The 23,520-nt window shown below is 36.5% G+C and overlaps 1 protein-coding gene across 1 annotated transcript; it reads right to left on the bottom strand.

Moving 5' to 3' along the window:
• Positions 1-1,645: 1,645 nt before the first annotated feature.
• On the bottom strand, positions 1,646-14,370 carry LOC132606510 (cold-regulated protein 28-like). Its single transcript, XM_060320049.1, has 5 exons — positions 14,183-14,370; positions 4,078-4,257; positions 3,686-3,923; positions 2,205-2,299; positions 1,646-2,117 (listed from the first exon to the last, which is right to left on the bottom strand). Exons 1-5 carry the CDS (start codon positions 14,321-14,323, stop codon positions 2,034-2,036), a joined length of 738 nt encoding a protein of 245 aa, XP_060176032.1. The 5' UTR covers positions 14,324-14,370; the 3' UTR covers positions 1,646-2,033.
• Positions 14,371-23,520: the final 9,150 nt, after the last annotated feature.

Raw genomic sequence — 23,520 nt, 5'->3', positions numbered from 1 at the left:
AGTTTTAAAATATTGCTCTTAAAACTTAGATAGTGTTTTTTCTTTCTTTTTGTATATATATATTTTGTACTTCTTTTACAATCTTCAATATTATCTAAGAGAAACTTAAATCATAAAATTCATCGATAAAATTTTTTTGGGGCCTCAAAAGTTTGAGGGCCTAAAACAAAAGCTTTACTAGTCTCACCCTTGAGTCACCCCTGCTTACAACTTGTAAATATATATAACATAATTTTATAATTATAAACAATACGATGAAATAAAAGCTATTATGGAACACAAATCAACTCTAACATCTTAACTTTCAAATAATGAAAAAAATCACTATTTCTTAAAACAATATTACTATCATACTATTCATTTTATATCAATAATTATCAGTATTATAATTAAAACGTAATTCCTTCATGAATAAAATTAAAATTACTTTCAAATAACGAAATAATAATATATGATAATTTTGATGCATAGGATAAAAGACCAATGACAAGTGAAAATGTACAAACGGCTATGTATTTTTAAAAGAAATATTAAGTGATATTCACTCTCACGATGTTCTCAAATAGTAAATATGAAATACTACGAGTTGTTATTTGAGTTACACTCAATCTTCTTATTTTTATAGATGAAAAACTATTAATTATCATTCATTTGTTAAAGAAATATGAGGGTCAACGATTTTAATTAAGCAATTTAACATATAATTTGTGTAAGAACTATTAAGCGAGCCCCGAGCGTTGGACGTTAGCATGTTTAGGGCGTACAGTTAGGCCCTTAGAGCGTAAGCCTCACAGGAACTAAGCCCCGCACGTGAGCCCCAAGGCATTTTGCCAGTGCCTCGTCCCGAAGCGAGTCTTGAAACTGCCTTTTAAAACATTTGACCCATAAGTTTATATTTTATAAAAAAAGACCCATAAGTTGGTAAATATTTTTAACAATTACTCCCACCAACCATTTACCAACTTCATTAACTTCCACCAACCTTTATTTATATCTATCATATGAGAGGATTATAATTAAGAGTTGTTACATTACTATTCATGTTAAATTTTCGTTTTTATTGAACTAAAGTTTGATCAATTGATGTTGTATTTTTTAGAAAGGCCTTCTAGTAGCGTATTAATTTTGTTATGAACTATGACTTGTCATTTGGTAAGATTGTATAAGAAGTGGGAATGTTTTGATGGTTTTCAGAACTTGTGGGATTTTTATGTCTGAGAAAATACAACTTAAGATATCTAAATTACATATCCATAACACGGTTTGAAACCATAATTTCAAACGATGTCCAAACGGCTCTTATAGTGTGCTCAGGTAAACCAGCACACTTATGCATATAACATGCAACAGCACACCTAAAGCAAGATAAAAAATTTAAAAAAAAAAAAAAAGACAAAAATACTTCCTCTGTCTCTATCTGGTACTATAATTATTCTGAGTAAAACGGTTTTCTTTCCTTTTCTTTTTTGGCTAATATTTTCCGAACATTGGAGTATCTTTAACAGAGTATAATCTATAATTCTTTCTAATGTAGTTTCTAAATATCTAACTTGTATTTCAAGAAACTGAGAACAGTTCCTGAATTTAGGTGATCATTATGGGGTAAACAGAAACTATGCAACTGCTCAATTGGTGATTTTACTGCTGAAAATAAAAGAACTTCGTATAACACAAAACACAAAAGTCGAAATTCTCAAACTTCATCTCATAACCTCTTCTCTAAGTATATGTTATTTACAAATTTAATATAATATAAAGGAGAAACTCTATGCAGATGTGATATAGATTCTTTTCCTAGTCGCTACTGTATTAGCTAAAAAGTGACCCATTTTTCTACAGAAAAACACAACTCATCTTTAGTAGTCAGCACCTTCAAGCTTGTCAAATGCCGTCTCTTTAAACACACAACAGCTTGATGGCAGATGCTTGTGTTTGTAAAGCAGTGTTGCTCCGGCGTTACACTATGCCTTAGCTGCCGTTCAAAGTGGAATTCACATCACCTTGGGAGTTGGGACAAAGATGTGGTTGATTTACTAACATTCAAGATTTACTTCTTCCTTTATCTGGAACAAGGAGTTAGCAACTCCTGGACTCTCAAACTTCCCTGTCGGAACAATCTAAAAGAACATGTATATTGATTAGACATGGGACCTTTAAACCCATTATTTAAGTTTTGGAAGTGATAAGAGGTCAATGCACATTACTTGCCCATCTGCAGTATCCATCATGGCTGTCTTTAGCTTTTCACTCCTCGAGTTTTTTTCAGAATCTTCATCCGCAAAATTCTGACCTGAACCTTCTGCGGATATATTTAAATTTCAGTATCAAAGAAACTAACAGAAGTATAATTCACATGAGCTATAAAAATAGCATTACCCTGGTTTTCCCAAAACCAGGAATCAAGCATTAAACAAATTCTTAGAACATCCTCCGCCCATGAAAGACCATGCTCACCAACCCCCCCCCCCCCCCCCCCCACCCCCACCCCAGAAAACAACAAAAGAAAATATAAGAGCAATGCCCCACACAGAAAAGAAAAACCTAAGAGAACTAATCGGAAAAAAAAAACGAAGAGGAAACCATACAATCAACACTGGCTCCCAGTGATATTTTCCACCTCAAGTTCTATCCAAATGGAAATGGTAATATAAGTGGGTATCGGCAAAATGATTACTGCAGAATTTGGATAGTAACTGCAGAACTTGAACAAGTGTTATTATACATATATCCCGTGCGGTTATGAGTTATGAGCATTCAGATACGCATTAGTAGCCCCTTACTTTTCAAAACGTTTATACAAAAATCCTCTTTTCCTTCATTGAGCATGTTTCCAAATAAATTTCCTCATCAGTTACTCATCAAATGCAATGATTCATATCGTTAAGCCCAAACCTTTCAGAAGGTTGAAAGGAAGGTGCGGCCATAACTACAAGGTTCGAGTTAAATCTACAATAAGGAAACTATTCGAACTTAAATTGTTCTTTTTAGTCCTTGGTCACAGATGGATTTCAAGACCTGACCAAGTTTAAGCAAAAATTGCTCTAGAGCTTGCAAGAAAACAACGTTAACACCAGCAACATCCACTAAAACATGGAGAAACAATACTAAGGAAGCCAAAGCATCTGTGATGTATTCATCTTTCCACTCTGGCACCGTTCCTCTTAACTCCTCTCAAGACATACCAATTGAAAACTTTAACTTAAACTAAATGAATTAGTTTAGTTTGTTATCGTAAAGGAAAATGTCCTCTGCCACAGTCATCCTAACAAACTGCTTACCACACTGATAAATAACTTGGAAAACCAAAAATTATAGAAGATGATTTAAGTAGCAGGTCAATGCATGTTCGAACTCAACCATTCTTGACCACATGCAAACAAAATATATACTTATCAAAGGAACTGTTAGCACATGAACTAATGCAGTTACCTTATATGAGCATTCAAGGAGCAGGTTTAGATGTTATTGATCAGTAAATGAATGCAAAACCACCCTAAACTATGCCTGCCTGAATGCTCATTTATGCTTCAATTCCAGAAAAATCCTTGTGATACAGAACAAACAAAACTGAGAGAGAGATGCAACAAAAGAAAATTATTGACATAAATGATTTACTAAAATAGCTAAAAACCTCTAACTCCTGAAGTAAGAAGAATATGCATATAGATATGATGAAGTGGCTTACCAGCAATTCTGCTAACTGGTTTTTGAAGTTCTGCAGGGATGGGAAGGGGCAGATCCGATCTTTCTTCGAGTCCATAAGAGGAAGTCATCTTTTCTCTTCTTTGCTTTTCCTCGGTATAGATTCTAGAACATAATTGGAGATCCGTAACGTGATGGTACTCATCACCCTGCCTGACCAACAGCGCAGGTTGGTCACTCTCAATATTGATCTTCCAACATCCATCTCGCCAAGCAGTGAACTGAAATAGAGAAAGGAAACTCTCAAGCAAGCTGTTCTTTTGGGACAGTTGTGGAGTGAGCGGGAGGGGATCACTCTTCAAGTGTAGCAGCTAAATAATAGCATATCTTGTATCTCTAGAAAACAGAAAATTTGAGTATTATTGGTTTTCTGACCTGCTTAGTAGCTTTATCATTGTTGGAAGACAGCTTTTTAGACAAAGTTCTGGAACTCCTATTCAGTTCCACACAACCAGCACGCAAGACCATTGATCTGTGCAACTGCTTAACAAACGATGTTTCAAGACAATCAAGAAATGTATTATGCTTCTCATTTGTCCATCCTGTGCACTCATCCTGAAGTCAAAATATGAAACATGCAAGTACATGAATTTTCTAACTTTTAACATATTAGTGAAAGAGAAGCATCTCAGTTTCAATTTTTAGCTTTCTATCAGCTTTGTTCCTACAGCTCATGATCATAATAACATTGGTGGTGCCCGTGTAGGGGTGAGAAAGAGATTAAAGAATGTGTCCTTTGATATTCCTGAAGATCAAAGTGTCAAATATCTCCAGTTATCTGCTAAATTAATCCAATAACGATAGCACCAGTTAAGGAAAATTCCAGGATATCATACCTAGCCACGGCTAAACTACGTAGCACCTTAAACAGATGATATATTTCAGGGAAAAGTACACGTATAAAAAATGAATGAATTAATCCAAGATAAGAATGCGAAAGAGAAGTGGCAAACTGAGAAGCTTTGACAAGTCAATTCAGATGCGTGGACATGGAAGGATCAAGAACATGCAGAAGCACATAGAAATGAATTAATAGGAGACCAAACAACAAAATGCAGAGGGAAAAAGGATAACTTGTAGTTTAATGTGTCTACAAGAAAAATTTATGTGCAGTAGAAAAAAAATGCCCCTCATCTTTCGATGGGAGAATCTGATGAATTTCATGACAACCTAATTAAATACTAAAAAATAATATTTATACACTCACAGTAAATCAAAATAGGTTTACTTTTACCAAGTATGTCCAGTTATATATTTGTGATCACATGTGGAAACATTAAAACGTTGCTCATTTTTGTTAGATTGTACCATCTCATTTAAATTTTAAACTTAAGGAGAACACACTTCTATTCTTGGGCAAAAAGGTCCCGCAATGGTTGAGGAAATAGGTTGTTCTCTCCTTATATGGTCTTGCTCATCCCAGGAGCTATCATTTGAGGTTGACTTAGGCCCAATGACTATTTTCTTTTGCATGGTATCAAAGCCAAACACATCACTATACTTGGTTTTACCTATGTTGGGCTCTTATATTATGTTGTCCCTGCTAACCAGATACCCAGGTCTGAGTGTGTGGGTGGTGGGGTGGGTTAAGTCCCACATCTGTTCAAGGAATGAGCCGTTGTGTCCTTAGACATTCTTGACATTCTTGCGAAAGAGCTAGCTTTTGACGTTGAGTAAGATCCAAGGTCCATCTTCATAACATAATATTAAAGCCATGTCTATTCTTGTTCTTGGTTTACCTAATGTTCGGCGTTCGGGCCCCCGATGTAATATTTCCATTATATAGATGTCCAACCAAGGCATGCTAGGGGGAGGGAAGGTATCAAGCATCCTAAATTGCTAGAGGAAATGGGATGTTGTCTCCTTATATGGTCTTGGACAATCCTCACCTTATGAGCTAGCTTTTGAGGTTAAGATCCATATTTTTAACAATTTTCTATGACGGGTTGAACTTCAAGCTCCGGGATCATTATATTTCAATTCACATAGGGGTAGGCACATGACAACAATGAAGCAAAGACAAAAATCCATTGTCATATATCATTGTGTTTTCATCCCTTGAACCGATACATCAACATTTAATCAGAACAAACGCCAAGCTGAAGACATCACCTACTATGAGGGCACAGATACATGAAATTTGTCTGAACAAGTGAACTGAGCATACCGAGAACTTACTTTTTTCACATTCATGAAGCAGTAGCATGACAATACTTTCAATTAGCAATACTACACTTCAACAGGCAAGTAATATGCACAGAAACCAGGAGCAGCAAGCACTTTTAACAAGACTTTTTGCTTCATAAGGGTGGGCCTGGGGGTCTGCGAAATGTTTGGAGAAACTAAATGCTTGACTAAAATGTTTGAAAATTTTGAGATCCTCTAAAGCTAGAACGGTTTAATACACAGTAATCTTTAACACTGGCATAACACTTAAAAGAATTCTAGTTCTAGCCCATTGCATTTTCTACCTTCCCACCAGCCCTTGCTTGTGCAGGTTATTGCATTTGTACTCTTTCTTCTTTTCCTGACAATCTAGGTAGTATGGAGAAAACACGTGAATATGCAATTTTTAAATAGACATACGTGATTTGTTACAACTTGAACTTATAAAAACATAATTTTTAACCTTATAAAGGATGAAAGAGATGATCACGGAGAATTCAAATTTGATTAAATTTAAAGTAGCAAAGGAAACTATAGTGGAATACGAAAGCTAAATTGGAAGACATTAAAATCATGTTAACATAGAAACCTTTGGGAGAAAAAACTAGTGCTTGCATGATAAATTTTAAAAAAATACTAATGCTTGCCGAGAGCTACAGAGGAACTTAATGAATAATGAATTGGGGGAAATTAAGAAGAAATGAAAGGAAATTAGGAAGAAATGAAGTGCCGGGAAATATTAGGTTTACTACAAAATATATTTCTGACGCAAATTCAACACTTCAACAGTCCCCAAACTACTCTCTCTAGAGATCCACAAAGATCCTCTACTCCCAGAAACATCATTCACTATCTACACTGCATCCAACAACAAAAACATACCCAGTGAAATCCCACAAAGTGGGGTCTGGGGAGGGTAGAGTGTACGCAAACCTTACCCGTACCTCACACTGCATCCCATTTCCAAAACAGTACTTTTACTTTTGACTGTCATAATAATGTTAGGGCCAAAAAGTTTCCCCTTCTCCATCAGCAGACGATGCTTTCGCCTCAGTTTCTCATCGCTGATATTGTTAGTCATATTCCTTCTATTTCTTGATGTAGGAGTGAGGGTTCTATCCCCCATGTACTCCCAAGAAGGAGGACCTAACTGTCTCTTGAAGTCAGAAAGACGTTCTTGAAAAGCTTCCAATGTGGCATTTGTTGCCTCACAGCCTCTATGCTTAATAATAGTTTTACTTTTTCTTTCTTATGGTTGGAATAGTGGTTCTCCTTTCTTCTATCTATGATTTAGTGTTGAAAAAACATTTCACTTTCTCATGCTTCTCTTCCTTTCCTGTAGTGGAAATAGAAACAAAGCTAACTACAGACAGTAATCACCCAATGAACTAAGAAAACTTTATTAGGTCAAATTACTCCTCGTTGTACTTGGAACGATACTGTTGCATGATTGACTTGATAAGCTCATATATAATGTCAACTTTTATTGTGGCAGCTGGAACCAAACAGCCATATGTTAAAAAAAAGTTGGTAGACTAGGTATCGCATAATTACAGAAAGCAGAAAGAAGCGCACTACCGTTAGTTAGGGTACTGTTGCAGGTGGTCATATTAGTCAGCCCTTTAAAAGAAAGCATCATATATATCTGCAAGAAACTTCCACTATAGAGTAGTTGCTCTTAGCCGATATTGGAAGATAAGATAAAATTACTTCACCTCCTTAATAACATGTACCAAATCTTAGTAGAAATAAGTTAAATTAACCGAAGGAGGCAATACAACTAGATTTGCATGCAGAGACTAGGGAACCTAAGGTATTTGAGAACAACTGCATTTTGTAGGAGTACTTTTTAAAAGTTTAAGTTTATATAATTCTTGGGTTAAGACTAGGAAAACTTTGAAGTACTTCTTCAGACTTGGTAGGGGGATTAAATTTTGGATGGACACTTGGTGTGGAAATGAGAGCTTCAAGAGCAGGTTTCCAGACTTGTTCAACTGTGCCTCAAATAAAGAGGGTTATATTGTAAATTTTAACTCAGCAACTGGATGGAGTGTTACGTTTAGAAGAAATCTAAATAATTGGGAAATAGACAGTTTTTGCCAACTACTTCAACAATTGGACTCATGCTCAATAGAACAAGACAGAGCAGACAGGCTAGTTTGGGTCAACAGCAAGGATAAGGTATTCTCAGTCAATAGCTGCTACAAAATGTTGTTGCAACAGTATAGTCAAGGAATTCCTAACTGGCCATGGAAGATGATTTGGAAAACCAAAGCACCTATGAAAGCAGCATTCTTTGGTTTGTTAGCAGCTAGGGATGCTTGCCAAACACAGTACAAGTTACAAAGGAGAGGTTTTTCCTTGTGTAGTAGATGCTATTTCTGCAATTCGGAGGAGGAAACAGTTGAACATTTTTTCTTGCATTGCAGATTTCAAGGCAATGTTGGGAACTCTTCTTTAGCATAATGGGCATATCAGAGAAAATTAGTAGCCTGTTGGAAGTGTGGCAATCTCAGGAGGTTAAAAAGATCTTAAAACCAATATGGAGAACTATTCCCAATTGCATAATGTGGACCTTATGGCTGGAAAGAAACAAGGCATGCCTTGATGGGAAGAAGTTACAGATTTCTAGAGTAAAAAACAAATGCATTAAAAATCTGTACTTTTGGTGTAATAGCAGTACTATAGATAGGATGGAGAAGTATTTGGACTTTTTACACTTGCTAGGAGATAATATGTAATATGGATTAAAGAGTTTGCGGCTAGGTCCTGTACTTTTTTTCTCTACCAACTTGATACTTAATAAAATCTTTACTTATCAAAAAAAAAAAAAAAGTACTTCTTCAGACTAAAGTATCCTTAAGCATGCATTGTGCTTTCAGACAAACCATCTGGGCAGCAAGTGATTTGAATGCATCTCCACTAGTATCCATAAATATCCAAGAAGTGCATAAAAAATTCTTGATAGATTTGTTTTGGACAGCCAAGAAGGATGGTATCATTTTGGATCAAGCTACAACGTGCTCACAGGCAAGAGGAGTGAAAGGCAACGGCCATGGAAGATGATATGGAAGGTAAAGGTTCCTCCTAAAGTGGCCAGGTTTGGTTGGATAGCCATGCATGAAGCTTGTATAACGCAGGGAAACCTTCAAAAGAGGGTGCTAAGCTTATGCAGCAGGTGTTTCTTCTGTAAAGAAATCTCAGAATCTGTCAGACACTTACAACTACTCTGTAGATTCATTTGGCAAATATGGCAGTATGTTCTCGAACCTGTTAGGAGCAGTGAGGATAATGCCTAGGAACTTGGTATCTGCAAACAAATCCTGATAGGGGGCAGAGCATGGAAGCAGCAAAAGAACCTGTGGAGAGTCATCCCCTATGTATATTTTAGACAGTTAGGTTAGAAAGAAATCATAGGTGTTTTGAGGATAAAGAAACATCCATCTCTTTAGTAAAGCTTAAATGTCTACAGAATCTGTATTTCTGGTGCAAAAATTAGGTAGTATATGAAAATGATCAACTGCTGGATTTCCCGGATTCCTTGCATTTTTGAAGGGTTGTGGTCCAGCTCTTCTTTAACTTTTTGAGGCACCTTCTGGGTGCTATGGTTGCAATAAACTTTTACTTTACTAATCAGAAAAGGTACTAGGCAATATTTAGTTAATATTGAATAATGATTGTCATAGCATTTAAGAAGACTGGGTTCTAAAAGCAACTACGTAATAAATGATATTCTGCAGCAATGACTAGTAATAATGATTAACTACTACTACTTAAAACAAATGAATCAGCATAGGTTAGTGCCAATTAGAAAAGACAATTCTGCCAGATATGCCAAGTCTATTCTAAAATTACATCAGCTATTTAAAGCTAATTATGAGATAATCAACAGCCAGCCTTTTATCGATTAGTTCGAATATCTGAAAACCTAATAAAAATGAGAAAGTGACTCAGGTACAAGTAATGCACAGTGGAAATCCTTTTTTTGAGAAGTTGTGGAAACGGCTAACCATGAGGGAAGATGAAGATTAAATTTCATGATTAATCCTCTACATGCTCCTAGTTTATTTTCAATTAGCTAATTTTACAGCGCAAGAGCTCCTGGTCATATGATTAAACCCCACCTGTTCCGTCCAGCAGCAGAGCTATATTATACCAAGGGTGGTCAGTCGAACACCCTTCGCCAGAAAATTATATCAGATATATAGGTCAAATATTGTAATTTACAGATAAAACGTATAGAACACTCTTGGAACATCTGAGTGCTGCAGCTCAGTAGCGAAGGGTGTTCAAATTGACTCTCGTGTCACGGGTTCAAATCTGTGGTAAAGAATTTTCGTTCTTTCTTTTTAATTAAAAACAGGAAGTTTGACCAGCATTGCATTTCTTCGGGATACTCGGGTTATAGCTGTTTGGATCTTGCGTCAAGTCAAAGGAAGATTAGTTGGTGCCAATACCTCTTTTACTTTCTTTCCTTTTAAGTATCCTTTCAAGTAAATGTTAGTCTTAAACAGGTAAACTAGAAAGGTTTTGCTCAGACCTTGAAATTTCAAATTACACCAATATCGTCTAAACGTTTACCATCTTATGAAAGAAGAAAACTAAATATATAAATGTATTAAGACATATAAAATTATGTATTAAACCTTACCAAACCCGGTCAATTGATTTCGTAATCCTCTACAAATTTGTTTTTAGTTTTATGTCCCTTTTACAAGACGTCTTAATTTTTACACATCAAAGATTTGGAAAAGTCATTTTTTTTTCTATTTAAAATTATTAGTGGCGATAGGAGACCACTTTCCCGTACCCTGCTAATGCGAGATGCTTTGTGCATCGGGTTTCCCTTTTTGATAGGAGACCATTTCCTACCCCAGAGACATCAACAACACCTAGTTAAATCCCACAAAGTGGGGTCTAGGGAGGGTAGAGTGTACGCAGATCTTACCCCTACCTTGGGAGGTAGAGAGGTTGTTTCCGGTTGACCCTCGGCAAAAGGGCAAGCAAAGGAGTGATGCAACACGAGGACTTCCCAGTGGGTCATCCATCCTAGTACTAGTCTCGCCCAAGCACGCTTAACTTCAGAGTTATAAAAGTGAAAATTTCCTTTCATTTCTTTTTTTTTTTAATAAGAAAATTGATAATGAAAACACAATTCAGTATAAACTCTAATTCTAATAAAGATGTTTATATTTGTGGTCCCATTAATATATGCCTGAAAATATTTCAACTAAATTTATAAAAAATTTATCTAAAAATTTATTGATGTTACTCACACCGAAGCACATATAAGAATGCTACTTTTATTTAAAAGTAAAGTCCGTTTGACTTGCTTTTTAGTTAGAGTTTAAGTTATATACACTATCAATGTAAAGAATTTATATACACTATCAGTGTAAAAATTCCTTTCTATTTATAGTATGTATATAACTTAAACTCTTTAAATTACTCCAAGAAGTTTGTTTAAAACCTCATCATCTCCACCCGTCGGACGCCGACGAAGCTACTAGCTGGTTCGTTCTTCTCTGTTTCTTTTTCTATTCTCTTGTTACTTCCGACTCTTTTTCTTTACTGGTGCCTAGTGATTTTCTTTACTAGACTCCCTTGAGTGGCTTTCTTTGCTTAACAACAATATTCAGTGAAAATCCACAAAATACAGATTTCAAATTTAGTCCTTGAATAATGCTTTGAGGACAAACTATAAAGCAAAATGGCAAAGCTAAATATTATGTAGTGTGATTTAAAACTTTTGTTACACCCACTCATTATGAAAATTATTTACTTTATAAGTTTGAACACTCTTAGCCAAATTCCTGGCTACGCCACTGGTTCAGTCTCAATACCAGAGAAAGAGACGGATCAAAAACGAGAAGAACAACAAACAAAGGTGCCCTCTTACACAGGATGGTTGACATTTGTTACAACTCCACTGCGGCTTCACAAAGACAAAAGTTGTGTGAGCAAAAATTGCAGCCTGTAGTAATTGCAAGCTGAAATATATTTAGACCATCCCCTACCGCAAAGAACTCTATTTTCGCCTTACAAAATTCAACAATAGAGTGCGCTTTTCTTTTCCAATTAGAAGTCACTTTGCACCCTTTTTTTGGATAAGTGAAGGTCATTTTCATCTTAAAATAAACCCACTTATGCCATGCAAGATGTTTTCGTAACGCAATCAGAAGCAGAATTTCATTAAGTATAAAACACCTACGTATAAAATCTTCAATCTGATCTTCACATTGTAGAACCATCTGAAATTCCCTCCTCCAGTTTTTTTATACAAGAGATATCTTTCTTGTACTAGTTTCTCCTATGGGTATAATAGCACAAGGACAACTAAGACATGGACAGTCACCAGAGTGAATTTTTACTTCTAGTAGAAGAAAAATGAGACTAACAATTATTAATTAAATCCCAAAAACATGAAACTTCAAATTTGGGTACTTGAGTACAATCATGTCAACTAAATGATTTACAGAAGATTATGTTACAGGAACATCTCAAAATCTTCGAACTGAGAAAGAATATCCTAAGAAATACTTATCTGAGGACATAATATACATGAGCATTATATCAACTGATTAAAAAAATAAACAAATACTGATCTGAGTACAGTAAGATACACAAAAGATCTAACAATGCAATTTTAAGAAAATTATGTTACAGTTGCATCATAACATGTTCAAAGTACCTATCTTATTAAATGAAGATACACGAAAATTGTATTAACTGCCTCTTCCTCAGATTTGACGCAGAGCTTTTTCGGGAAAGACACATACCACATATAATATTGTCAATACGATCTCTAAATTAGTGAACTGAAGGGTAAATAGTCTTTACGGTGCGATTAGTTGATTAGCTTAAGTAGGTGAGTATTTAATAGCTAAGCTAGCTAGTTATTTGGTTAAATGGAGGTTGTAATGACTATATAAAGGACCACACGTGATTTTTTTTTTTTTATGAAGTAATGTATTTCATTAAAAAAAGGCATCAAGAAGATGCATATTTACAAGAAGATGAAATTCGAAAAACAAAAGAGATATGTTAGCCCCATTACAACGTGTCAATCTAAAAAAAAGGGAGCTAACCATGTCCAAAAATTGGTAAGTACTACTTACAGGAGCTAACTTAGTACAGCAAAAAAGATTAAGTAAGCATTTAGCTTTGAGAGAGTCTTGAAATTCCATCCAAACACCTACAATCCCTCTGGATTCTTACACACGAAAAGATAACTGCGGGTGATGTATTTTCAGAAAACATTTAATGAAGACAGTCGCTACTTCTCAATTCACTCACATCGCACCTTCTCGAAGCCTCTCCACGATTATCTCAGCTGGGATTCTGAAATTACAATGGACTAGTTTTAAATCCTTCATCTAATTCTTCCATGCAGCAAATATCCTTCTTATATCCACTCTCGGTTTGCTCTGGCTATAATAGCATGCAGACTACGAAGATCACCAGTGTAATTTTTCTCTACTAGTAAATATAAAATGGAATTAACACATTATTAAATCTTGGGAACTTAACATTTCAAACATTAAGGATACTTGAGTTCAATCGACTCAACACTACTTGAGTTTCAGCAAATTGTGTTACAGATGCATCGCTAAATCTTCAAGAACTGAGAAAAATCTTAGTAAATACTTATCGAGTACATAACGAATTGAAGATACACGAAACTTCATTAACTGATTAGATATACCAAAAATTATCAGGAAAAGGTTAATTCAAAAAAAAAAAAAAAAAAAAAGGAAATTTTCAAAAATATACAGCCCAACATAATATATTACGCCACGGAGTCCAATATACAACATTATACCTGGGTAAAAGCATTATATATAATGTATCAACCTTGTATAAAAGGTGTTTATACACAACTATGAGCTAAACAAGGTAACAAACTCAAAGTATGGGCTACGTGTCATAAATATTTTCTCCCAGTAGACATAGAGCGTAATTTTCCCCCAAAAATGACTACCCTGGTAGCATTTCTACTCTGAAGCAAATCATCATTGAGATTCTCAAAATATAAGCAAATACCTTTCTGAATACATAAGAAAACACTGAAAATATAATCAACTACGTGATCCTTTAGCAAATACTCCCTCCGTCCTGGTACCATTTGACCAGGCACGGAGTTTAAGAAAATACGCAAAGACTTTTTAAATTTGTAGTCTAAAATAAGTTTTAGATATTTGATAAAAGACTAAAAAGGAAAGTGTGCCGAAGTAGGTAAAAAATCTAAACAAATCGTATCTGAATATATATAAGAGATACCCGAAAATTACAAGGTAAAAGAATATAAGATTACCGTGGTAGCATTATTTGCAGTGTGAATCAAATCATCTTTGAAATTCTCAAGAGCGAGAGAAGAAGACTCGCCGGAGTTTGACTCATCAGTGAAACTCTCAGTCACCGGCGCCGGCGAGTTACTCCAGTGGGCTCTCTCCATTTTCCGATGTGCCGTTAAATGTTAAGGTCTTCTCGAAAGAAGAAGAAGAGAAAAAAGAACCCTATTTGGTGGGGGTGGTGGGGCCCGAGAAGTGCCCACGTGGCTACGCTTTTCCACGTGGTGGTAACGTTGCATGTCGACACGTCAGCAGGATCGATGATAATATCTGAAGAGCCAATGATACCCAGATATTTTTCCCAGGGACAGTTTTGGAAAGTGACGAACTTTCTAGAAACGTGGGGCATCTCAGATCTACGCTGGTTTTTACACCTTTTTATTATTCCCTCCCGCATATTATAAAAATAGTAGCAAAATATGTATTCCAACATGATTAATTTGATTATTCACTTTATCTAGTTTTTAAAGTTACTATTTTGTAAACAACTTTTAGTAACATTCTAATTTTCTACTATATACAAAATGTATTTCACATACCATTACTTTAGTTAAAATTAAAAAGTGGGGTTTAAAAATTAAATACATCTTCTAACTTTAACATTAATGCAAATAAGTTTCATGTGTTTTAAATCATTTTATTTTGAAATCGCAAACATGTATCATAGAATTAAGTCTTTGAGATGGAAAGAGTTGGACTTTTTCCTCGCTGTCATATCAATGAAATTTGTTCATCGATGGGAAAAAGCAAATTAGTAAGAATATGAGGAAAAATTAATATTTTGATTCTAGTTTTTTTTTTTTAATATCTAATATGTATCCCGATAAGTTGATATTCATCTAATAAAATATTGTTAAAATTAATTAAACAAAAAATAAGTTAATAAGGGTTAAATTAGTTACATTAGAATTTTTCATATTAACAATTATAGATTAAAAGAATTGTTACAAAGAAATCAAAATTAGAAAGATAGACATAATATCGTAAATCATAGAGTTTTAATCCATAAGTAAAATTATCAAATTCCTAAATGAAAATATAAAGTAATAAATTTTTAAAAATGTAAAGAAACAATAATCAGATAATACAAAGGAGAATAAAAATAAGTAAAGTAATGTCAAAGAAGGAAAAAGGGAATAAAAAGGTACTCCATTCAAAATAAGTGACCACTTAGCCTTTTTACTGTGGTTCAAAATAAGTGTTAACTTACATAATCAAGAAGGAGTTAATTGTATTCTTCCAGATTTGCCTCTATTTATTCAAGACAATAAATAAGCAAAAATTTTATTAATTAAGGGTAGTTTAGTCAAAATACCTATTTTTTTCTAGGAGCTAGTCATTTCTTAAGAGATGTGAAAAAGGTTAAGTAAACAATTATTTTGAATCGGAGAGTGTAAATATGTTTCACTCAAAAGAGGAGGATTAGAATGAAGTGCATACACGTGTATATAGGACAAGAGAATAAATATTTAGTACCATGACATATGTCCAAGTGGCATGAAAAATAAGTTTGGTTAGTCTTTATGGTTTGTATATTTTGCAAAGGATATCGCGATTCTCCTTAGTGAGTCTCCATATTTTATTTCGTTTTCTCTTATTTTTCCCCTTAATTTCTCAATTGTTGTTAAAATTTGTCTTATTTTGGTTATGTCCGCCTCTTTTTATATTTAGTAAGTTGACAATTTAAATATCCTACATGTCAAGTTTATAATCACAAGATTCAAAGGATATTTTATTATATTATACACATTTTTAATTTAGAACCACAAGATTCAAAAGTCTATCTTTATTTCTTAAACTCCGTGTCTAGTCAAACTTAGACACTTAAATTGAGACAGAGGGAGTATATGCCAAATGAAAGGATAATTGAGATACTGCAGACACGTGAGGACCTAAAAAATAAATACACAAGAGGTAGAATAAATGTTAAATTTCTTAAATGCACACATGTTAGTCCCTGCTTAGAGTACAATTTCATGTGCTTTCTATAATAGAGTAATAAAATGAAGTGTACAAGTAAGAAATATGATAACGTAAAAGTGGATTACACGTGTACAGAGAATAGGTGGCAAACCAAGTAGTAGTACTTGTTAAATGAAGTGGACCCACAACTGAAAAAAAAAGGGGGAAAACAAAGTACAATTGAAATAAGTTCAAATTTAATGTACAACTCAGACAGCTTTTTATACATTTTGGTATTGTTGTGTTCGTCCCTCTTGGACACTTATATATAATAGAAAAATATAAATAGAAAAGGTATCTAATAAATCCAAATATGCGTGAGTAAATCAGAAGAACTATTATAAAGATGACTATTGCAGCAGGAAGAAGTTGATGAAATTTAAGATCCAAGAAAAGAGAGATGAATGGAGAGAGTCACAAAGAGAAGAGAAAGAGGGAGAAAGACAAACACATATGATTTGAAAGTGGAATACACGCGTTTAGACAGGAACATGATGAAGTAATTAAATTACCACTTTGCCTAAAAGATAAAATTGAATGGATGGTGTAGGTCAAGGGTATAATTGACAAACAATCATGAAATCATTTAATGAACTGGGCCCAATTACACAGTACAATTCACATTGACTCTGCACCAAAAGTACATTTCGTGTAACTATTTGTACAAGTTGGTACAACTGTGTGATGTGCCGGGAATTTTGGCACATCTAATGCTTTTTAACTCTAAGTTTTACTTGTTTTCGAGCAAGTTTGTGTTAGTTTGATGTGTTTTGTGTAGGTATTTTGAAGTTAGAATGCTCGAAAAGCGAAAAAACGAGGAAAAGAAGCAATCTGTTCTGATAAGCATAAGGACAGACCGTCAACATGCTCGACGGTCCGTCGAGTTGCCTCGTCGATAAGTTCCTGCGAAGTGACAATTCATCAGATCGTCGACTTGCACCGTCGACACGATCGACGGTCCGTCGAAATGCTTCGACGATGGAGTTTCTGCAGAGTGATAAAAGTATACTTAGATCATCGATATGGTCGTTGAGCATGTCGACGACCGTCGAAGTACGAAGACGACCCATCGAAGTGTAAGCCGAGTTGGAACAAGACTGGATTGATTATTCCGAGTTTTACTTGTATAAATACCTGCTTAGGTTTTAGTTTTTCAGACATCTGGAGTTTTAGACTTGTAGTAATTACTTTGAGTTGTTATTGCTTTTGAAGATTTCCAGACAATTACATTCATTACTTTCAAGTTTTATTCGTAAGTTTAATACAATACTTCAATTATGCAATCTTCAATCTTTTATTGTTTTCTTGTTGCCATGAGTAGCTAAACACCTTTACTAAGGTTGTGAACCCAAGGATGAGTGTGTTATGATTGGGGATCGTGAAAGATATACGCATAATGGATTGTTAGGGTTTATTTGTTCTTCGTTTTCATCATATAGTTAGTGGTTGCAAACATTAGCTAACGCTATAAACTTTAGTTTATTTGGGAAAATAGCTAGGGTTAGGTAAGAACAAATTACAAGAACGCAGGGCTTTAAACCTTGTTTAATAAATTCACTTAGAGAATAAGAGGAATTTACTTGGCATAATTAACCGTTCTTCATGCATACTTTTTTATCTTTGGAAAAAGCATAGAAAAAGATAATCTTTTCTTATTGGGAAATAGTTCAGATTCACATAGAGATTAAGTGCATTCATACAAACAGTCCATTAGAAGTATATCAAGATCGATACCCATGATCATACACTTTATCTGACGGGGACACAACCTTGGTTCTTTTTACCCATATATTTACAACTTTAAATTTCCAGTCACTTTACATTAGTCCACAAACCAAATCAACTATAAAACCCTTTTCTGGAATACACCAGGACCGCAAGATTAGTATAATACTTGTTTAGTAAACTTTTCACACCATATTCTCTGTGGGATTCGACCCCAACCTCGTTGGGTTACTATATTTGACCACGTCCGCGTTATACCATTATAGGTGTAATTTGAGCGTATCACTGTGTTCGTCCTCCTTCACCGTTTATATATAATAATAAATAATAAAAATATATAGTCGAAAAAAAACTACTCCTTCTGTGTTCTGTCCCAAATTATTTGATATTTTTCGCTTTTCGAGAGTCAAACTTATTAATTTTGATCGTGTGTATTAACATAGAATCTAAAAAAAAAATGAAATAAAATTTACATATTTGAAAACTACGTAAAAAGTACTATAAGAGTATAAGTTGCCATAATTAATAATTTAAAATATTTAAAAAACATATGAAAAAATTATGGTCAAAGAACAACTCATTTGACTCGCGAAAAGCGAAAAGTGTCAAACAAATTGGGACGGACAGAATATTTGTATACGATATTTTGTAGGCACGTAGCAAATACTGATAGATTCTTTCTGTCCTAATTTATGTGATATAGTTTGACTAGGTACGAAGTTTAAGAAAGAAATGAATACAACAACAACAACAACCCAGTGAAATCCCACATCGTGGGGTCTGGGGAGGGTAGAGTGTACGCAGACCTTACTCCTACCAAGGTAGGACGACTGTTTCCGAAAGACTCTCGGCTCAATAAAGCATAAAAAGAAGTCAGATAAGGTTAAGAGAATCAAAGCGATATGAAATGAAATAATGCAAGCGACACAGATAACACAGGATAATCAAAGCACAGGAAATAACAGATAATAGCAGAAATCTGAGCAGAAGAAATTATATTGCGATAATGCGACTACTAATAAGAACGGAAAACGAGACTATCTACTAGCCTTCTACCCTAATTTGGGTCCTCCAAACCCTCCTATCTAAGGTCATGTCCTCGGTAAGCTGTAGTTGCTCCATGTCGTGTCTAATTACCTCTCCCCAATACTTCTTCGGTCTATCCCTACCTCGTCTGAAACCATCCATGGCCAACCTCTCACACCTCTGCACTGGGGCATCTGTGTCTCTCCTCTTCACATGCCCAAACCATCTCAATCTCGCTTCTCGCATCTTATCTTCCACCGAGGCCACCCCCACCTTATCCCGAATATGCTCATTCCTAATCCTGTCACTCCTGGTGTGGCCACACATCCATCTTAACATTCTCATCTCGGCAACTTTCATCTTTTGAACGTGAGAGATCTTAACTGGCCAACACTCCGCCCCATACAACATAGTCGGTCTAACCACCACTTTGTAGAACTTGCTCTTAAGTTTTGGTGGCACCTTCTTGTCACATAGCACTCTGGAAGCAAGCCTCCATTTCATCCACCCTGCCCCAATACGATATGTGACATCATCGTCAATCTCCCCGCAGCTTTGCAGAATAAACCTAAGGTACTTGAAACTACTTTTCTTCTGGATGGCCTGGGTACCAAGTCTCACTTCCAAGCCAACCTCCTGAGGTGCTTCACTGAACTTACACTCCAAGTACTCTGTCTTGGTCCTACTTAGCTTAAACCCTTTAGACTCCAGAGTATGTCTCCAACTCTCCAGCTTAGCGTTAACTCCGCTATGAGTCTCGTCGATCAGGACTATGTCGTCCGCGAACAACATACACCATGGCACCTCACTTTGAATTTGCCGTGTCAATTCATCCATCACCAAGGCAAATAAAAACGGACTAAGAGTTAATCCTTGATGCAACCCCATCACAACTGGAAAGTGCTCTGAGTCTCCTCCTACTGTCCTTACCCTGGTTTTGGCTCCCTCATACATGTCCTTAATCACCCTAATGTACTCCACAGGTACACTTTTATCCTCCAAGCATTTCCATAGGATCTGTCTTGGATCATAAGCCTTTTCTAGGTCGATGAATACCATGTGTAAGTCCTTCTTCCTCTCCCTATACTGCTCCACCAACCTTCTCACAAGATGGATGGCTTCTGTAGTTGAGCGTCCCGGCATGAATCCGAACTGGTTCTCTGAAATAGACACACCTCTCCTCACCCTCATCTCCACCACCCTTTCCCACACTTTCATAGTATGGCTTAGCAGCTTGATACCTCTATAGTTGTTGCAACTCTAGATATCTCCCTTATTCTTGTATAGAGGGATCATTACACTCGCCATCCATTCTTCGGGCATCAATGCCGTCTTAAAGATGACATTAAACAACCTAGTCAGCCACTCCAAACCTGCCGGGCCCACGCTCTTCCAGAATTCCCCAGGAATCTCGTCAGGTCCGGTCGCTCTTCCTCTGCGCATCCTACGAACAGCACCCTTAACCTCGTCAACCTTAATACACCTGCAATACCCAAAATCGTGACGCCTTCCTGTATGTTCTAATTCTCCCAACACAATGTCTCTGTCCCCTTCTTCATTCAAGAGTTTGTAGAAGTATGACTGTCATCTCCGTCTAATGAGAGTATCCTCTACCAATACTTTGCCATGCTCGTCCTTGATGCACTTTACTTGATCCACATCACGTGCCTTTCTCTCCCTCGCCTTGGCTAGCCTGAACAATTTCTGGTCCCTTCCTTTCTCTTCTAGTTCAGCATACATGCGTTCAAAAGCTGTCGTTTTTGCCGTCGAAACTGCCAACTTCGCCTCCTTCCTCGCCATCTTATAAAGTTCTGTATTCGTCCACTTCTCCACCTCATCCTTGCTTTCTATCAACTTCGCATACGCCACATTCTTTGCTTCCACCTTCCCTTGAACTTCTCCATTCCACCACCAGTCCCCTCGATGCTGACCACGACTACCTGTCGAGACCCCCAATACTTCCCTTGCTACCACTCTAATGCAACTAGCCGTCTTATCCCACATACTGGTCGCATCCCCACTACTATCCCAGGCCCCCATATCCTTCAATTTCTCTCCCATCTCCAGGGCACTAATCGTGTTCAAACTCCCCCATCTGATCCTAGGTCGGTCCTCCACGACCCTCGTCTTCCTCGTTATCTTGATCGCTAAATCCATCACCAAGAGCTTATGTCGGGTTGTAAGATATTCGCTCGGAATGACCTTACAATCTTTGCACAAACCTTTATCATCCTTCCTAAGGAGTAAAAAGTCTATCTGAGTCTTAGCCACCGAACTACGGAAGGTTACAAAGTGTTCCTCCTTCTTTGGGAAACTCGAATTGGCTATCACCAACCTAGAAGCTCTTGCAAAATCCAAAAGTGAGACTCCTCCTCCATTCCTGTCCCCGAAGCCAAAGCCTCCATGCACCTCATCATAACCTCCCGAAATAGGCCCGATGTGTCCATTGAATTCACCTCCCACAAATAGCTTCTCAGTAGGCGGTATGCCTCCCACTAATTCATCTAAATCCTCCCAAAAGCGCCTCTTCTCCTCGTCGCCTAAACTCGCTTGCGGCGCATATGCACTAATAATGTTCACAGTGAGTCCTTCGACGACCACCTTAATCGACATCATCCTATCAGTGGCTCTCCTAACCTCTACCACATAATCCCTTAATTCACCATCTACTAAAATGCCCACCCCATTTCTATACTTCGACCTACCAGAGAACCACAACTTATACCCGTCTACCTCCTTAGCTTTAGGACCTACCCATTTGGTGTCTTGGATACAAGCTATATTAATCTTCCTCTTCCTAAGAATCTTAACTAGCTCTATGGACTTCCCCGTTAACGTCCCAATGTTCCAAGATCCTACTCTCAACCTAGACGCTCCTCTAACCCACTTACCCCTCCTAACCCTCGCCCCCGTCCCCGAACGAGAACATGACCCTAGTCTACCATCACTAAGCAAAGCCACGAAAATGAGTATGAACTAATAAATTATTCAAAAGTCTAAAGTTAGCAAAATGTAACTATAAGTGTATGGACAAATAATGGATGTGGCAACCGGAGGTACCAACTCCAGTTGAACTGAACCTGGTCGCCGCCGGAAAACACTGTTCAATGTCCGAGTACTGTTCACACTATTCACTGTTGAGTTACTGTTCACTGCCGGAATTCTGCTCACAGAGACCTGAAACGGGAGAAGAGAGGGGGGGGGGGGGGGGAAAGAAAAAAAGAACAAGAAAAGAAAAGGAAAAAAAAAAAAGAGGGCTGGCCGAAAAATGGTGCCGGAAAAAGTCTCCGGCGATGACGCAGCTGTGTTCTGGCAGCGGCAGAAGCAGCTAAAAAAAGGAAAAAAGGAGAAGAGAAGAAGAAGAGGAGAAGAAGAAAAGGAAAGAGAGAAAAAAGTAGATCTGGCCGGAAAAGTGGCCGGCGTTACCTGGTCGCCGGAGTTACCTGAACAGTGATGCGATCTGGTCGCCTGACGGGGTGGCGGGTGGGGTGGAGTGGCGGGTGGGGTGGAGAGTTGGAGGGCAGAGGAGAGAGAAAGCAAATGAGAGAGAAATTCAGTAGCTACTATACACTAAACAATAAAATTTTGACAAAGAAATGAATAACTTTGAAATTTGCAGTCTAAAACAAGTCATATATATTTTGTGTGGTTGTAAATTATTTCATTAAGGGCAAAAAGGATTTTTTTTTTCGGTGGTAACTAAACGGTTGTATTAATCACCAAGTGAACATTACAAAAAGTAGCCACGTCAACTCAACTGGCTACTCTTGACTAAAAGAAAAGCAACATTAAACATACTACATAGCTAGCTGAACAATATAGAAATCAAAATTTAAGTTGGTACTCATATTGCCTCATGCCTTCAGATGCTCGTAAATTGCAAGTGTATGCAATTTCCTTAGCTATCAATTTCCATTCTCTTCTTTTCTTTTCAAACACTCCCTGATTTCTCTCTATCTACAATGCGTAGACAGTCTCAATGTAAACCATTCTAAACAGTTGCGCAGCTTGAGATTTACCTTTAGCTTTCACCATAACCCACTAAAGAGGTTGTACACAGTCTCTATTCATAAAGCTTGGTTGTTGTATCCACATCAGTACTTTGTGCCATACTTTCAATAAAAATTCACATTGAAGAAAGAGATGATCTCTGGACTCATTTTGAGTTTAGCAGAGAACACATTTTTGGTCCACATTCATACCCCATTTAGCTAGTCTGTCTGATGTGAGTAATTTACCTTGAAGTTGCATCAAGACTATGAATTATGCCTTTGTCCTAGATGCATTATTGAAGATCATACATTGCCAAGGATTCTAGGTCTGTCTCCTATCAATTGTAGAGAAATCTGCTTGATCACACTGTTATTCCCTAAAGCCCTGATATGAAGTTCTTGTAATATATGTCTTGTCTCCATAAGTTTTCTGGTCATCCAGGAAGCTTGTTGTGGAATAGGAGCATTGAAAAAGGGTTGTTCTTTGATATAGAAAGAATGCATCCATAACTTATCTTGTTTATTTGCCAGGTCCCAACAGGTTTTAACCAATGCTACCTTGTTCCATAGATGAATGTTAATAAGATTAAGTCCTC

The sequence above is a fragment of the Lycium barbarum genome, chromosome 8 (assembly GCF_019175385.1).
Source record: "Lycium barbarum isolate Lr01 chromosome 8, ASM1917538v2, whole genome shotgun sequence".
In the NCBI taxonomy this organism is placed as follows: domain Eukaryota; kingdom Viridiplantae; phylum Streptophyta; class Magnoliopsida; order Solanales; family Solanaceae; genus Lycium; species Lycium barbarum.
This window is presented reverse-complemented; position numbering and strand designations above follow the sequence as displayed.

Excerpts from the sequence above, each read along its gene's own strand:
- LOC132606510 (XM_060320049.1), bottom strand. The coding sequence starts at position 14,323 with ATGGAGAGAGCCCACTGGAGTAACTCGCCGGCGCCGGTGACTGAGAGT. Across the intron at positions 2,300-3,685 it reads ACCAGTTAGCAGAATTGCTG|AAGGTTCAGGTCAGAATTTT; the intron begins GTAAGCCACTTC and ends ATATATCCGCAG. Across the intron at positions 2,118-2,204 it reads TGGATACTGCAGATGGGCAA|ATTGTTCCGACAGGGAAGTT; the intron begins GTAATGTGCATT and ends ATGTTCTTTTAG.